Source organism: Aulonocara sp. 'chitande type north' Nkhata Bay, linkage group LG10 (genome assembly GCF_057382095.1).
Source record: "Aulonocara sp. 'chitande type north' Nkhata Bay isolate Kocher_YH1m ecotype deep benthic linkage group LG10, A_spYH_male_GT1.1, whole genome shotgun sequence".
Taxonomy (NCBI): Eukaryota; Metazoa; Chordata; class Actinopteri; order Cichliformes; family Cichlidae; genus Aulonocara; species Aulonocara sp. 'chitande type north' Nkhata Bay.
The window spans coordinates 212,767-231,279 of NC_141353.1; the positions used below are offsets into that span (position 1 = coordinate 212,767).

General features: G+C 45.1%; 1 protein-coding gene across 1 annotated transcript in view; it reads right to left on the minus strand.

The window, feature by feature from the left end:
• dmpk (DM1 protein kinase) overlaps window positions 1–18,513 on the minus strand; it is a 93,438-nt gene that overhangs the window by 13,415 nt on the left and 61,510 nt on the right. Inside the window, exons 3-10 of the mRNA XM_086307645.1 lie at window positions 14,156–14,239; window positions 13,885–13,980; window positions 13,611–13,759; window positions 11,768–11,861; window positions 10,425–10,622; window positions 1,881–2,129; window positions 1,568–1,647; window positions 92–188 (exon numbers count right to left, since the gene is read on the minus strand). Coding sequence (XP_086163771.1) covers window positions 92–188; window positions 1,568–1,647; window positions 1,881–2,129; window positions 10,425–10,622; window positions 11,768–11,861; window positions 13,611–13,759; window positions 13,885–13,980; window positions 14,156–14,239 — 1,047 coding nt within the window. The remainder of the gene's footprint in view (window positions 1–91; window positions 189–1,567; window positions 1,648–1,880; window positions 2,130–10,424; window positions 10,623–11,767; window positions 11,862–13,610; window positions 13,760–13,884; window positions 13,981–14,155; window positions 14,240–18,513) is intronic.

Consider the following 18,513-nt stretch of genomic DNA (forward strand, 5'->3'; position numbering starts at 1 on the left):
AGGAAAGTCCACTATGATAATTACATGATCATAGGTGTCTTTAAATGGAAGCTCTGAGGTGTATGCAGTTTCTAGAGTGAGATCGACTTACCAGTTTTTCGAGTCCATACAGATTCTCACATTCCCTAAGCTGGGTGTGGTTTATCTGCATCATGATATCTTGACTGCGGTCAACAGCACCTGTCTGACTATAAAATATAGACAAAATAAAGAAGTATATTATAAGAAAAGTAATTTATTCCCTACAACAACTTTACCATGGGGATACTACACCCTGTATATAGGGACCTAGGGACTTCTGAAGATCCCCAAAGAAGGCGCCCTTTCAGAGCCAAACTTGGCAATATAAACTCACCCACCTAGAATCCTGCCAGACTTGCCACCATCTTAGTTCTGCTTATGGGGAACACACCCTATCACACCAAAAACTTCACGGTCTTCACCAACAAGGTCTGCAAACTTACACTGACTTTAAAAGAAAACATAGTGTCCTGTGATATGGTCTCACTTTTCACTTGTATACTTACATCCAAGGCAGTGGAGACTGTCAAAAAACAACAACAGCAAGACAGTTCCTTTCGCAACAGAACCAATGCCATGTGCCATGGGTTCCCCAGTCTCACCCATTGTAGCCAAACTTTACATGGAGGAAGTGTAAAGTAAACCACTTTGCTACCTCTTAAGGATAGTACCTAAGAGGTAGGTGACCCACTCTACTACCTGAGCTACAGCCACTGGTAGGTATGATGTATTTGTGAATGACACCTAAAGAGTAAAATACTTCAACAATTGTTGAACTAAGGTGGTGGCTTAGTTCAACAATTGTTGGTGGCTTATGACACCAGCTGTCAACTGCCTATAATGAAGTCTTTTAATCCCCACTCACACCTTGCTACAGGTGACCTCAACAGGTCACATGTTAGGATTGGACACAGTCTCACGGTTTCTTTTTCTTGTTTTTGTTTTTTGTTGTTGTTGTTGTTGCTTTTTTCCCAGAAACACCTGGTGCATTACCTCTGCGTTGTTTTTCACACCTTGATTAACACGATTAATAGTGGGTCAACCACCACATCCAAAGGGGACAGACCCCTACTGTGGTTTTAATAGCTCATTCAAACCTTTGGCTTTAGAACTTAGGAAGCCTGAGGGGATAAGGGTAAGGACATAAATCAACTGGTAAATAGAGAGCTTCGCTTAAACGCTCTCCTTTAGAGATAGGGCGAGGAGTTCAGCCAACTGGGAGGGGCTCAGAGTAGAGGAGCTACAACTTCACATGGAAAGGAGCCAGTTCAGGTGGTTTGGGCATTTGATTAAACTGCCTCCTTGGTGAGGTCTTCTGGGAGGAGGCCGGGGGCAGACCCAGGACACACTGGAGAGATTACATCTCTCGACTGGCCTGGGAACTCCTTGGTTTTTCCGTAGAGGAGGTGGTTGGGGAGAGGGAGGTCTGGGCTTCTCTGCTTAGGCTGCTGCCCCTGCGACCCAGCCCCAGATAAGTGGAAGAAGTTTGATGTGAAAGGTAGTTATGGTAAGTTAGCTGAACTACATAAGTTAAACTTGAGTTCACCTGGTAGCAGTGTAAGAGTATCCAACAAAAGCCAAGTGTACTCCTGTTGGAGCTCTGTCCATTACATCAGATAGTGTCTCCTGCAAAACATAACAGATTTCAAATTTTTCATGCAAACAACCACCAACTGCTCTTATTTTTTCAGAAGCTACACACATTTCCCATGTTGACCACACTGGCAGCTTTATAGGATTAGGTTGGTTTATTTATTAATGTTATATGCTGGCTATGAAAGTTAACCAAATATGTTTATATGAGACTTATGCCAGTGTATGGCACACACAAATACTAAATGAAAATTCTTTTAAGTTACCATTTCACTAAGACAGTCGTCGAGGATGTCAAAGTTTGATGTGTCAGTTGGATTAGAGACTTCAGGCAGGAAAGGTGCAGGGACTTTATGCAGGGAACTCCAGTCCAGTCCACTGAAAAACTGATGATTCCTAAATTCACTGGAGCCTTTCCTTCCAAGACGGACTTCCCTGTCACAGATCAGTTCATTGATGAAGGAACGAGCCTCCTTTGAAATCTCAGGGCCAGAAGAAGGAAACTCAAAATACTCCTAAGGGTTATCAAAAAAGGTAACAATTGAAGAAAGTTGTTAACTTTGTTGTTTTTTCTAGCAACATTATTTTGAGTGCTTTGATGCTGTTAAAAACTATGCTGGTAAAAATTATGATCCTGGCATTGTTTTTCTGAGCATTCCATAAATTCTTGGTTTGTTTATGTGGCAGAGTGTGGTTTGTGGCTAGGGATGGGTATCGTTTAGGTTTTATCCGATACCGGTGCCAAATCTGTACTTTTGAAACGGTGCCGGTGCTCAAACGGTGCTCAAACCGGTGCTTAAAGAATGGAGAACACAAAATTGGTCCAAAAACCTCTCATGTTCAGCTGTTTTTTGTAAAAATATAACAATGTTAGCCTTTTCTGCAGCTATGGGGCATATATGGTATCACTCTTGGCTGGAAGCAGTGCTTAAACAATGGAAAAAACACAAACTTTGTCCTAAACCTCTCATGTTTAACTGTTTTCCACTTTTTTTTTTGGTCATTTTAGCCTTTTTGGCCAGGGTGAAGGGAGTATCTGTCACGGTCGGACGGCCCTTTCCGGACGACCCTGCTTGTGTTTATGTTTTCTGTATATGTGTTTGCTTCTCCCTCCCTGGCCCTCGGGGTTGTTTACGGAAGTGCGCGCCGTGGGAGAGGCGTGTCCTGGCGACTGTCGTCATTGGGAGTCCCTCTTCGCTGTTGCCGGCCCACCTGCAGCTGATTACCTGACCAGTGGTTGGTAATCATTCCTCCAGGCTAGAAAGGGGTATTTAACCTGGACTCACGGCGACAGTCGGCGTGGGATTATTACTCCGAACTGGTATAGTCTGTGCGAGCAGTGTGAGTGTGTTATTCGGCTAGCGTGTGGCTAACGCTGGATTTTCCTTCTTCCTCCAGGAGGGGCGAGCGGAGAAGCGAGTTGGGGAGCACACACACTAAGGGAGTTACTACACGGAACGCACTGGGAGCAAGGGACGAGCACGATTGGAAAATTGCACTTTTGAATGGATTGTTGGACTTGTCTGTTTCACTGTAAATAAACGCACTGTGTCTCTGTGAGCAAGAACCGCGCCTGGGTCCCTCTTTTCCGTGACAGAATAATCCCACCACCATGGACCCAGCGGATTCTGCTTCACGCCAGCTGTCTATCCAAGCGGAGGTTTTGGAGCGACACGAGGAAATGCTGAAGCACATTTCAAAGGAACAAACCGCGCTTCTGCAAGCCATGACAGAGCTTAAAGGTATGTTGATTTCCTCACCTAATACGGCTCCAACGCAGCCCGCCCCTTCGCTGGAAGCCGCGGCAGCCTGTCCGCTTCCTCCTTCACCTCCACCGCGGCAGCGGGAGTACTCACTCCCCGCACCCGAAAAATTTGATGGCGAGTTGGGGAGGAGCCGGGGTTTTTTGATGCAATGCTCTCTTGTGTTTAGACAGCAACCTTGTGCCTTTGCCTCTGATTCTACTAAAATCGCTTATTTGGTGCAACTTATGACTGGGCGGGCGCTTCAATGGGCTCAGGCAGTTTTAAATACCCAGCCCTCTGTGTCATATGACGTCTTTCTCAGCAAGTTTCGCTGTGTGTTTGATAAAGGCGCTAGCTCAGATGCTGCAGGTCATCGCATGTTTTCTCTGAAGCAAGGTAGGAGGAGTGTTGCTGACTTTTCCGTGGAGTTCTGGATCCTAGCGGAGGAGTCGGGCTGGGAGGAGAAAGCACTGCGTGGAGCCTTCCTCAACAGCCTTAATGAGAATATTAAGCGTGAGTTAGCAACCAAGGAACTGCCTAAAGCTTTGTCTGCTCTAATCAATATGTGTATTAACTTAGACGACCACATGCGGGAGTTCGGCAGAAGAGCCGGGGATGGTCGGCGGCCTGCTGGGGGCACGGGTACATCTAGGGACCTTCCTACTCTGATGTGGAGAAGTGAGGAGGAGGAGCAACACGGGGATGAAGAGCAACCCATGCAGCTCGGCGGAGCCAAGCTTTCCTCCTCTAGACTGGGGCGCAAACAACGGACTGGTGAGTGCTTTCTTTGTGGAAAAAGAGGACATTTTGTTGACTCCTGCCCAGACCGAGTAAAAGAGTCGGCCCGTCAGTAATTGTGGGGATACTGGCGGGCGCCACAACAAAAGTGTTCCCTCACCTCAGCTGCCCTGCTAAATTAATGTCTCACTCCCTCACTCACTCCTGCTGCGCACTCATTGACTCTGGTTCTGAACAAAATTTCCTAGACGAGGAGTTAGCCAACATCTTAGGCCTGCCCCTACTTCCCCTTCCAGAGGTCCTGAAGGTCTCAGCCTTAAATGGCGGCCATCTAGCCTCCGTCACACATCGCACTCAGGAGGTTACACTCATTATTTCGGGAAATCACTCTGAGAAAATCAGTTTGTTGGTATTCAAAGCCCCCCACACCCCACTGGTACTGGGATTTCCTTGGCTCCAACATCACAACCCCCAAATCGACTGGGCCAAAGGGTGTGTAACTGGCTGGAGCACGCGGTGTCATGAACAATGTTTACTTGCCCCTGTCCCGGACAATCCTGGGACCGCCTCTGCGAAAAGCTCCTCACCCCCCGATCTTTCCTTGGTGCCCGCCGACTACCACGACCTCGGCCAGGTATTCAGCAAAAGTAAGGCGTTGTCTTTGCCTCCACATCGGCCTTACGACTGTGGAATCGACCTACTCCCAGGCGCTCCCCTGCCAGCAAGTCGGCTCTACAGTCTGTCTAAACCGGAACGCGAGGCCATGGAATGCTACATAACGGAGTCTCTGGTCGCAGGTATTATTCGCCCATCTACTTCGCCTTTAGCAGCAGGATTCTTCTTTGTAAAGAAGAAAGATAAGAGCCTGCGTCCCTGCATTGACTTTCGAGGGCTGAACAAGATCACTGTTAGGAATAAATATCCACTCCCCCTGCTGGCCTCGGCATTCGAACTATTACAGGGGGCAGTCCTGTTCACCAAACTGGATCTTCGGAGTGCCTATCATCTGGTTCGCATCCGCAAGGGTGACGAGTGGAAGACGGCTTTCAACACCCACCTGGGGCACTTCGAATACTTAGTGATGCCCTTCGGTCTCACTAACGCCCCCGCGGTCTTCCAGGCCCTGATTAATGATGTGCTCAGGGACTTTATTAACCATTTTGTCTTCGTGTATCTGGATGACATTCTGATTTTTTCCAGGTCGCAGACTGAGCACATCAACCATGTACGTCTGGTTCTACGGCGCCTATTGGAGAACCGCCTTTTTGTGAAAGCGGAGAAATGTGAGTTCCATGTGGAAACTGTTTCTTTTCTGGGTTTCATTGTGGAACAGGGGCGTTTGCGAGCTGACCCGGCCAAAGTCAAAGCCGTAGTGGAATGGCCTATTCCCAAGACCCGCAAGGAGGTGCAGAGGTTCTTGGGCTTCGCCAATTTCTACCGCCGCTTTATCAGGGATTTCAGCAAGGTAGCCCTTCCTCTAACCAACCTAACTTCTCCTAAGTTGTCTTTCCAGTGGGCCTCCGCAGCCCAGCAAGCGTTTGATCGGCTCAAGCACCTGTTTTCCTCGGCTCCGGTCCTCGTCCAGGCGGACCTCGGCCGGCCTTTCGTCGTCGAGGTGGACGCGTCCGATTCGGGCGTGGGGGCGGTTCTCTCCCAACGGATCGACGGCAAGTTGCATCCCTGTGCGTTCTTCTCCCGCAGGTTGTCTCAGGCCGAGAGAAATTATGACGTGGGCGACCGGGAGTTGCTCGCCATCAAGTGGGCCCTTGAGGAATGGCGACATTGGCTGGAGGGCACTGAGCAGCCTTTCGTGGTGTGGACGGACCACAAAAATCTGGCGTATCTCCAGGCAGCCAAGCGCCTCAACGCCCGACAAGCCAGGTGGGCCTTATTTTTTACTCGTTTTCACTTCTCCATTACTTACAGGCCCGGTTCTAGGAACACTAAGCCAGACGCGTTGTCGCGCCATTTCGCACCCGTGACCGATGAGGACGAGAAGGAAAAACCCATCCTGCCCCCCACCTGCATTGTGGGTGCACTAACATGGGAGATTGAAAAGGTGGTCAGGGACGCCCAGCGACAGGAGCCCGACCCTGGCACGGGCCCGAAAGGGAGACTATATGTTCCGGCCACAGCGCGTAGTCAGGTCATTCACTGGGCACATACTGCCAAGTTTTCGTGCCACCCAGGTAAAAATCGCACTGTCTCCTTTCTACGACGTTTGTTTTGGTGGCCCTCTCTTGTTCTCGATGTCCAGAACTATGTTGCGGCATGCCCGGTGTGCGCACGGAACAAAACCACCAACTCGCCTGCTTCTGGCCTCCTGCGACCGTTACCCACTCCAAAACGCCCATGGTCGCACATCGCCCTGGACTTCGTCACCGGCTTGCCTCCCTCTGCAGGTAACACCTCCATTCTAACCATTATTGACCGTTTTTCCAAGGCTGCCCACTTCATTGCTCTGCCCAAGCTCCCTTCTGCCTTGGAGACGGCCCAGTTACTGACGCAGCATGTGTTTCGGCTCCACGGCATACCCCAGGACATCGTTTCCGACCGTGGCCCTCAGTTCACCTCGCGGGTTTGGAAGGAGTTCTGTGCAGAATTGGGAGCTCAGGTCAGTTTGTCCTCCGGGTTCCACCCCCAAACGAATGGTCAGACCGAAAGGGCCAATCAGGAGCTGGAGGCCATGTTGCGTTGCGTCGCATCATCAAACCAAGCGACCTGGAGCGAGCAGTTGGCCTGGGTGGAGTATGCCCACAACGCCAGCACGTCATCGGCGACTGGACTCTCGCCCTTCGAGGCGTCGCTGGGGTATCAACCCCCTCTCCTCTCCATCTCTGAGGGAGAGCTGGCGGTTCCCTCGGTCCAGCACCACCTTAGGCGCTGTCGTCGGGTCTGGCGGGCCACGCGCGCAGCACTCCTGAGAACGGCCAAGCGGAACAAGGCATTGGCGGATCGCCATCGCACTCCTGCTCCGGATTATCAGGTCGGCCAGCGGGTGTGGCTCTCCAGCAAGCACATCCCTCTTCGGACTGAGTCCAAGAAACTGGCCCCTCGGTCTCTTGGCCCCTTTGCCATCCAGGAGGTCCTGAACCCGGTGACGGTCCGGCTGGCCCTTCCGCCTGCTATGAAGGTACATAACATCTTCCATGTTTCTCAGGTTAGGCCCGTCCGGACCAGCCCTTTGTGCCCGCCCCCTGGGCCCCCGCCACCCGCCCGGATTATCGACGGCGCCCCGGCGTATTCCATTACTCGCATAATGGATGCCCGGCGCCGCGGTAGGGGCTTTCAGTTTTTGGTGGATTGGGAGGAGTACGGTCCGGAAGAACGTTCTTGGGTGCCGCGGTCTGCCATTCTCGATCATCGCATGGTGGGAGAATTCCACCGCCGGCATCCGGACAAGTTTGCCAGGTCGCCCGGAGGCTCCCATTAGAGGGGGGGTACTGTCACGGTCGGACGGCCCTTTCCGGACGACCCTGCTTGTGTTTATGTTTTCTGTATATGTGTTTGCTTCTCCCTCCCTGGCCCTCGGGGTTGTTTACGGAAGTGCGCGCCGTGGGAGAGGCGTGTCCTGGCGACTGTCGTCATTGGGAGTCCCTCTTCGCTGTTGCCGGCCCACCTGCAGCTGATTACCTGACCAGTGGTTGGTAATCATTCCTCCAGGCTAGAAAGGGGTATTTAACCTGGACTCACGGCGACAGTCGGCGTGGGATTATTACTCCGAACTGGTATAGTCTGTGCGAGCAGTGTGAGTGTGTTATTCGGCTAGCGTGTGGCTAACGCTGGATTTTCCTTCTTCCTCCAGGAGGGGCGAGCGGAGAAGCGAGTTGGGGAGCACACACACTAAGGGAGTTACTACACGGAACGCACTGGGAGCAAGGGACGAGCACGATTGGAAAATTGCACTTTTGAATGGATTGTTGGACTTGTCTGTTTCACTGTAAATAAACGCACTGTGTCTCTGTGAGCAAGAACCGCGCCTGGGTCCCTCTTTTCCGTGACAGTATCTGCCATCAAACAAGAGGACAGCCGCATGTAGCTATGATGGTGTTTGCTAGTTCACCTTACATGCATTAATGTAATAACGTGGTTAGCCTACTCAACGTAAATTAGCTACTCACGCAGAGAAGAACGGCTGCTGCTGCCACCATCATCCGTCATCATTTCTGCTACACTGGCAGGGCTAGGGGCCAGGACTCTCCTCTTCGTGTTTTTGGGGGATGTTGCATAACAGGCACCACACCCGCAGTAGATGTGCTCGGTGTGAGGTCTCGCAGCAAGCTATCAAATACGGCGCATTTCTGGGCTTTTAAAAAAACCGCTATGCGTCGCCAGGTGTTTCATCGGATTTGAGGAGTTACCTCCTTTGACAGTATCACAGTATCAGCTTAAAGCACTTGTTGCAGGCTGCTGAGTTTGCATATTTTGCTGTGAAGTACAGCCAGACTTTTGACCGCTTTGCCTTGGACATTTTTAATCTGTAGCTCTGCTCTAACAGAACGTACGTACCTGGCCCCGCCTACTATCCTCGGAAACGTAAAATGATTGGCTAGAATCTAAAGTGTATCACAGCTCAGGAAAAAAAAGCACCGAAATAAAGCACCGAAATGTGCGCTGCTTTTCGGTCTGGTTACTACCGTTTATGTCAGAACCGGTGCCATCATGGCACCGGACACCGGTACCCATCCCTATTTGTGGCTCAGCTGCACTGGGTTCAGGGTGTGGTGTCAGGGGAGCCCAGGCAGAGGATCTTAGCCTGCCCACAGCAGCCAGGAGCAGGTTAGTGGATGTCCACTGGGCAGTAGTGGACCGCTTGGGCGTCACGCCAGAGGACTATTGCTGGCGTTTCCAAGAGGGGATGTTTCTTCTCTTGGACTTTTTGGATTTCAGCAGCTATTCAATAAACTGCTTGCCATAAGTTAAACCCAGTTTGCCTCCCCAGGTCTGCATTTGGGTCCTCACTTCTCGTCTTCCATCTTATGACAAACTTTTACACAAATATAAAAGTATACAGAACCTATAGCTATACACTTGTTATTATATTTATATACAGTTACTTCAGAAAGTATCCATATTCATTTAACTTTTGTAGATTGTGTTTTAGATTTAATTTAAAGCCCAATTGTGCTCAATTCCACACTTATCCAGTCCCTCTGTCAAAGTGTCAGTAAACAAGCATATAGTTAGGGCTGGACCAGGTGACCCTGAATCCTCCCTTAGTTATGCTGCAATAGACATAGGCTGCCGGGGATTCCCATGATGCATTGAGTTTTTCCTTTCCAGTCACCTTTCTCACTCACTATGTGTTAACAGACCTCTCTGCATTGAATCATTTCTGTTATTAATCTCTGTCTCTCTTCCACAGCATGTCTTTTATCCTGTCTTCCTTCTCTCACCCCCAACCGGTCGCAGCAGATGGCCGCCCCTCCCTGAGCCTGGTTCTGCTGGAGGCTTCTTCCTGTTAAAAGGGAGTTTTTCCTTCCCACTGTCGCCAAAGTGCTTGCTCATAGGGGGTCATATGATTGTTGGGTTTTTCTCTGTATCTATGAAGCGCTATATAAATAAAATTGAATTGAATTGAATTGAAAACTTCAAATTGCCTTTGCTTGGCAGAAAACGCATTGCATGAATAGACTAAGGTGGTCAGTTTGAATAGAAACTATTATGTAATGGCCAGTTAATATACATTTAACATGAAACAAAATAATAATTGTGTTTATGAAGCTTAGAACAACTATGACCTCATTCCTTTATCAGAAATCACATGAAGGTTATTATGAACTTGATAAGTCAACCAAAGGTTTTTAAACCACCTATACATCATGGTACTATAACCCTTGAAAAAAATGTACTTTAAGTTTCTCCACTGACTTATGAAAAACAAAACTGAAACAAACAGACAATCCAGACTAGCAGTGCTTATTTCTGTTTACACTGCATCATAGATATTAAACTGGTGCTATTATGCTATACACACTAGGTTGTATAAACAAATGAATAAAAACAGATTTAAACATTTGGAAATATTTAGTTACAATTTTTGTTTCAGTCCGGAGAATTACACTCAGATACTGTCTTCTTTAAAAACCTTTTTGGTCTGGATAAAGTGATAAAGGCCCATTTGGTCCATTATAATTGTTGAATTATGTGCCAAAATTGCATTTTGTTATTTTGTTTGTTTTACCAGCACACAGACGGATCATTAAAAATACTTGCAACAGAAGTGAATGGAAATCTGCCATCGCTATTAAAATGTGTGCAGAAATTTTATTATACTCCAAATTTTCATTTTGGCATTTATATGACATTAAAGCTACTTGTATGTACCTGAAAGTGAATGATCTTGGCATATGTTTCAGAGATGGACTCTGCATAGAAAGGTGTGGTCCCCAGCAACATCTCATAAGCACAAATGCCCAGAGCCCACCAGTCACACTCAGGACCATAACCTCCACCTCCCTCAACTGCTCTTAAGATCTCTGGAGACAAATAGTCTGGGGTCCCGACTGCTAAAGACGAGTGCACCTGCAAAGAAAAGAAGATAGATTTAAAAAAAAAAAAATAGAAATAACTAAAAGCCATGACCTGCTTCAAGGAAATACTAGAATGTAGCAAAATCATCGCTGCGTGTTTTTAGTCCTGTCTTAAAAATGAACAAATAAGGAAGCTCCATGACAAGTAAACTGAGTTTTTGTTGTTGTTGTTGTTTGTTTGTTTTTGTTTTTTTAATTACAGCCGAGGAGGTCAGATGCGCCCTCCCTCTGAAAGCAGTCTTGTCACAGACAAACAGAAGAAAATGGTATTGAGTTGAAAAGGAACACAATTTGTCCCGTACTTCAGCTAGAATGAAAAAAAGACTCAAAGCTGGAGTTATTAAGTGTCTTTACGCTGCGCAGCTGCCTCTTCTTCTCTCATTCTCTCTCCCTCCCTCTCCTGTTGCTACTTCAATCGTGAAACTGATCAATGATCAGCTGATTGGCTTTTCTCTCTTGTTTGTTTATCGCCCACTTTGCACCAGAAAGAGAAAACCAGCGGATGTCGCGCTAAACAACAGCAGCAGATTTAAGCTCGATGAGCTGTTGTTAGAATTGATTTAATATTACTTTCTAGTATCAGCTGATGTTTGCTGGGTCTAGCAAAGTTTTTACAGGGGGGGCAGGTAGGGCATTAACAGGGATTGGGGGGCACAAAGAAATACTTTTCTTTCTTATTCTCATTTAAAATGTCTAGCTTTTAATAAATAATTATCTGACTCTTACAGCCAGAGTGGTCATAATGTAAAATGTATAGAAAACATACATATATACCAACAAGACAGTGTGCATCACTGTCACAACACCATTTGTGTTCATTCAAAGGCTTCATGGCTTTTCCTATAATACCTGGTGGGCTGGTCTCTAGTCAAAATGCCCGGGCCGATTTTTTTGTCCCAGTCCAGCCCTGTCCGGGTCAAGGGATGTGCAGACCTTCCTCTCTCCAGGTATTGCGTGACATATTGTAATCTTTACTGTAAAACTAGACTGTTGCTATGAGTTAGTTTAAGAATGTAACTGAGAATGTATGAGAGCACTACTTTTAGGAGACAGTGTTGCTTTTTATGCACATCTTTTTTTGTGAAAACTAATGTCTGTCTGTCTGTCCGTTGTTACTTGCACACAATGAACTCTCACCATCCCATCATCAAGTAGCCTCAGACAGGAACCAAAGTCTCCCAGTCTAATATGCCCATCAGCTGTCAACAGGATGTTGTCAGGTTTGATGTCTCTGTGTAAGAAAACAGGTAAATAGGGCTATTTAACCTCTAAATGTCAGCTTTCATTAACAAAAAAAGTCATTATGATCAAATGATTATAGTTTGTTTATGTTAGTCAGTTTTAGGAAAGAGCTAATATTAATATTTGAACCTCATATCTCTGATACATATATTTTAGATAATGTTTCTCTGCAAACTCGGTACACAGCAAATTCAAAAGTGTTAAATGTTTTGGTGTTAATAGTCTTCTTGCAAAAGTAGAGTTAATTTTACTCTAAGCAGAGTCACATTCTTTTAATGTAACTCTGAGGTGTAAAATGATAGTAGTTAAAATCAAGTGTTAAAAATGAGTGTTTCTCTGTCAAATCTGGAGGTGTTACAATGGAAACATTAACTCTTGACCTCTTAACTCTGAACTCCTACAGGGGCTATGACACCAACAGAGTAAATTCACAGACTCCGCCCCCAGCACGGCTCCAATCGAAGCTGAAGTGAAGCCGTTTCAGAACATTTTGCTCTACATATTTGAGTTGTTTGCCATGCTTGGTAAGTCATTTTTCAAAGATTGTTTCAATTATTATTATGAGCTTTTACTTCTGTGGCTCTTTGGAGTTGAGACAAAGCTGTGTGAAAGGCATTAGCCATGTTGCTCGCTGATAGCATAATATTCTGTTTTAGCTAGCTGAAAGGTATTGTTTGCGGGCAAATACCACAGCCTTGAAAAAAAGCTTGCATGTGAATTTTCAGTCAAACTTTTGGTCAAATACACCTAAAACAATGTCTAGAATGTGAAATGTTGGTATAATGGTGCTACTTGAAGCCTGAAAACGATCGCCCATTAAAAAAAAAAACGAGCAAACAGCAGTAGCTGACGTCCTGACTGGGTTCTACGTTAGCATAGATCCCTCCAGAGTTTTGTGCACACGGTTTAGGTAAAAATTAAAAAGGTTGAGGTTTTACATTTAGTTCAGTATTACCTGTTGCCTGTGTCCTTGTCTTTTGGGAAAATACTTTACGCAAGTAATGGCTCAAAGAGGATTCCTTTTTTTTTTACTGTGCTGCAATTGTTTACTGGATTATTTGTGCCATTAATTAGTGTCAACTAATTTTTATTCGATCTCCGCACAGGATATGCTTGTGAAGATGGAATATGGGGGAGAGCAGAAGTGCGTTGAAGTTCCACAAAGGGATGAATGAAGGACATGCATATTGTATTGAAGAAATAAGTGATGAGAATGCTGTTATTTGCATTTACCATGTCAGACCTTTTGATAAACAAAATTCTAATGAAAGTGAGAACATGTATACTGTTACATCTTTCAGAAAATGTTTTGAAATTGTGCTGCACAGTTCAGAATAAATGTTTTTCAAAAACCATTGCATCTTTTTAGTAAATGTTTATTTCCAAAATAAATTTCTAGAAGTTCAGAACAGTAAAATTCCCGCTTTTTAGAATGAATTAGAAGATAACTCTTATGTAGTTAAACTAAAATACTCTTTGAGAGTTAATATATAAACTCTTAACACCAAGTGTTAAATTATCAACTCCAGACAGATTTGGTGTTTAACACTAAATCAGAGTTAACGTACCAACTCTCCAAAAAGAGTTAAATTAACACTCTGGTGTGGACCCATATAGACACTTTAATAGTGTTGAAATCAAATCCGACAGTGTTAATTTGGACATGCTGGATTTGCTGTGTATGACTGTAGCCCTAAATAAGAAAAAAAAAAAAGTAAAAAATCAATAAGCAGTCTACCTGTGCACATAACCCAGTCTATGGACTGAGTCAATGGCCATAACCATCTCTGCCAAGTAGAACTGAGCCATGTCCTCAGGGATCCGATCCTCAAATTTACTGAGGAGAGTCAGCAGGTCTCCACCTACATAATAATCCATCACCAGGTACTGAGTGAGAAGGGATTGGAAGGTTGTGAAAATTAGTAATCGGATTCAAGTTAAATATAAAATGCTAAAATGTAGACAACACATTTGTAAAACATATTTATCTGATTGACCATGTATAAACATACCAGGTAGTTATCATCTTGAAAGGCATAGTGCAACTCTGTGATCCAGCGTCTGTCACCCCTTAACAAAACTTCCCTCTCTTCTTGGTAACATGCTGTCTGTGTAAAGCATGAAGAGAACTCGATGCCAGACAAATGAAAAGCAGCAGGCAGAAAAATATAATGCTGAATTATCAATAACAAAAACCTTATAGATTTAAAGTTTGAGTCCCCATTATGTTGTCATAACCCTATTCTTAGTGTTGTGAATGTGAGGTTATCTGTGCTTGTGTACCTCTCCTCGCCTCAGCATGTCCCACTTATTCATAATCTTCAGAGCATACACTTGTTGTGTGTTTCGCATCTTTGCCACTGCGACCTGTGGTAGTGACAAGACCAAAAGCAGCACAATAACCACTTAAACAATTGGATGCACAAAACGAGAAGACTGTCATAATTGGTGATTTGTCTAAAACATTCTAACAGTGAGAGATGGTCGTGTTCTGTATCGAATTATGTACAAATGAAACATTGCTTATTGGAATATTTGAATGTTTTGACAAACACTCATTCACCTGCCAAATATCAGAATACTTCTCAGTATAATTCAATTCAATTCAATTCAATTTTATTTATATAGCGCCAAATCACAAAAAAAGTCGCCTCAAGGCGCTTCATAGATACAGAGAAAAACCCAACAATCATATGACCCCCTATGAGCAAGCACTTTGGCGAAAGTGGGAAGGAAAAACTCCCTTTTAACAGGAAGAAACCTCCGGCAGAACCAGGCTCAGGGAGGGGCGGCCATCTGCTGCAACCGGTTGGGGTGAGAGAAGGAAGACAGGATAAAGACATGCTGTGGAAGAGAGACAGAGGTTAATAACAGATATGATTCAATGCAGAGAGGTCTATTAATACATAGTGAGTGAGAAAGGTGACTGGAAAGGAAAAACTCAATGCATCATGGGAATCCCCCGGCAGCCTACATCTATTGCAGCATAACAAAGGGAGGATTCAGGGTCACCTGGTCCAGCCCTAACTATATGCTTTAGAAAAAAGGAAAGTTTTAAGCCTAATCTTAAAAGTAGAGATAGTGTCTGTCTCCCGAATCCAAACTGGAAGCTGGTTCCACAGAAGAGGGGCCTGAAAACTGAAGGCTCTCCCTCCCATTCTACTTTTAAATACTCTAGGAACAACAAGTAGGCCTGCAGAGCGAGAGCGGAGCGCTCTAATAGGGTGATATGGTACTACAAGGTCATTAAGATAAGATGGGGCCTGATTATTTAAGACCTTGTATGTGAGGAGCAGGATTTTGAATTTATAATAGCTCAAAGCATTGCTTTGGGGAACTTTTTTTTGTTCTTTTGGTTGCTCTTTTTCAATTCAGTTTGTTCAACTGAGTTCTATTTATATAGTGTCAAATCACAACAACAGTGTTGCCTCAAAGCATTTTATACTCTAAGGTAAAGACCCTGCAATTATACAGAGAAAACAGAGAAAACCCCAACAATCTGATGACCCCCTAGGGGCAAGCACTTTGGCAACAGTGTGAAGGAAGCCAGACTCAAGGAGGGGTAGTCATCTGCTGCAACCAGTTGGAGGTGAGGGGAGTAAGACAGTAAGAGAGACTGATGATTAATAATAACTACCTGCAGAGTGTTGTATAAACACATAGTGAGTAAAAAGAGATGAATGAAGAATTCTCAGTGCATCGTGGAAAGCCCCCAGTGGCCCAAGCCTATTGTAGAATTAATTAAGGGAGGAGTCAGGGTGACCTAATCTAGCCCTCAAAAAGGAACATCTTAAGCCTAATCTTAAAAGTAGAGAGGGCATTTGTCTCCCAAATCCAAGATGGTTTCACAGAAGAGGGGCTTGAAAGCTAAAAGCTCTGTTTGCAATTCTGCTTTTAAATATCCCAGGAACAGAATCAGAATCAGAGAGACTTTATTTATCCCCAAAGGAACTCCAAGTAAGCCAGCAGTCTGAGAGTTAAGTGCTCCTTTGGGGTGATATGGTACTATGAGGTCTTTAAGATAAGATGGGGTCTGATTATTCAACACTTTGTATGTGTGGAAAAGGTTTTTAAATGTGATTCTGGATTTAACGGGGAGCCAATGAAGAAAAGCCAGGATTAGCAAGATCTGCTCTCTTTCTAGTCCCTGTCAGTACTCTCCATGCATGTAATGAATTACAATTGTTCAGCCTACAAGTAAAAAATGCACGACCTAGTTCTTCAGCATAAATCTGAGACAGGATGCTTCTAATTTTAGAGATATTGCACAAAGATATTGCTGCAATGCACTGTGTTGGTGCATGGCAATTAAGAAGAAGTAGGTGGCAGAATTATATCCTTAAACATAGTTTAAGAACAAGATCCAGAGTGTGATTAAAGTGGTGGGTTAGTTCTATTCTGTTTTGAGCAAAGGCAATTGAGCCTAATAATCAATTAAAGGCCATCTTGATGCTGTCATTTTCAGTATCTGCACTGATGTTTAATTCACCAACAATAATTATTTTCTCTTAGCTGAGCACTAAATCAGATAAGAAAGTCTGAGAAGTAAAGTACAAAAGCCCAGGTGGATGATAGGTAACAACAAATAATAAAATAATAAAATACTTTAACCCTAAGTCCTCAAAAACACATCCACCTTTGATCCTCGAGCCAAAAAACGGCCACGCCCAAAAAAGTGCTATAAAAATGTTATATATTAATATTTTTTTCCACTTTAAATGAGTCAGTCTTTTAAAACTACTTCTGCCTGAAATATATAAAGTTTTAATTATATTTCGGGGGTTTTAACCCTTTAAATCCCAGTTTCTTTACATGAGCGCACTGGTTTTTTAGCCGAAAAAAACAAAAAACTTAAAAATTTTCCAGAAAATACATTTGAAGTAATATTTGATTGTTATTATAATTAGGCCTTTATATGGGACAAAAATTGCCACCAACATTCATTTTGATCCATCATTTTTTTTTTTTTTTTTGCAGGGGCAGTAAATATCATGTTTTCACGTTTTTCCACCACTAAATGCTTATTGCCTTGTTGTTTTTTAAAATAAAATAAAAAAAATATGTAAATAAAAATACAAGATCACTTTGAACCAGAAAAACATTTATTTTAGAAGGATAAACTTCAACATTTATGTTGTTGGGAATGTAGAAATGTCATTTCCTCTACTGCCAGACTGGCTCGATTTATGTCCACAATATAGTCCACACAGTCACTGTAAAATGAGACGCCAAGGAGGTTGTGGAAGCCACCGATTTATTCTCCTCCTGCAGGAGTAGGTGCCAACAACCTAACAAAAAATGAAAACAAAAGAAAAGAAAAAAAACCTGTGTATATTTTGGACAAGAATGGGCAAGAATGAAAAAAATGCGTGCGTAACTGACACGTAATGACACGTACCTTTTTGCCCAAATCTTTATACCATATTTCACCGGCTTTTTTGGAATGTACTGCCTGAAGCTGCACCTGCCTCTGAATGGGACGAGTTTTTCATCCAAACAGGTCTCTGTCTGGACGCACAGCATCTGCAGGTGGTGCGCCCACACTATGAAGGCAGCCATCTGGCAGCCGTTGGTATAGTTTGTCTTCATGTCATCGGCATCGCCTGTCATCATGCCGTCAAGCGCAGCGTCCTGATGTGATGAAACCTGTTGTGGGACATCGTAGCCCGGATTTCCCACTCGAGAGGCAAAGGATTGTTTCATTCTTTGACCTGTAAACACCGGCCAAAGTGAGCAGCCCACGTGAGTAGCACGAATTTCCTCTGTCCATATTTCGCTATTCTGCGCCTCCCGTATGGTCATAAACTTGATCCCTTAGGAGCTGTGCACAGCTGAATATAGTTGCATGTCCAGAGACAAAGAGGAGTTGAAAAGGGTGCAGAGAGAGCTGAGGGGACTGATAAGGAATGGGAAGGACAGCTACAGGCAGAAGATGGAGAACCAGCTTCAGCAAAACAACGTTGGTGAAGTCTGGAGAGGCCTCAGAACCATCTCGGGCCACAAACAGCAGAACTCTCTGCCTGGGAGGGATGTGAGATGGGCAAATGAACTGAATCATTTCTTCAACCGATTTGACTTAGCCATGAGGCAGTCTGCAACATCGGCTGCAGACTCACCCACCCCCACTGCTGCTGTTCCACCTCAGACACTTCACACCTCCTCTATTCACCCTGCTCACTCCCCCCCACCCCCAACAACAGCTTCCAACACACACTCAACACAAGGCTCCAGCCTGTCTCTCTCAACCACCCAGGTTAGGAGGGAACTGAGGAGGATTAATGGCAAGAAGGCAGCGGGCCCAGATGGCATCAGCTCGAGGGTCGTCAGGTCCTGCGCGGACCAACTGTGTGGGGTGATGGAGCACCTCTTCAACCTGAGCCTGAGGTTGGGAAGAGTCCCACAGCTCTGGAAAACCTCCTGTGTTGTACCAGTGCCAAAGACTTCACGCCCCAAGGACCTCAACAGCTACAGGCCGGTGGCTCTGACATCCCACCTGATGAAGACCCTGGAGCGGTTGGTCCTGGCTCAGCTTTGGCGCCTAATAAGCTCATCACTGGACCCACTTCAGTTTGCCTACCAGCCTGGCATTGGAGCGGATGATGCCGTCATTCACCTCCTACATCGTTCCCTCGCTCACCTGG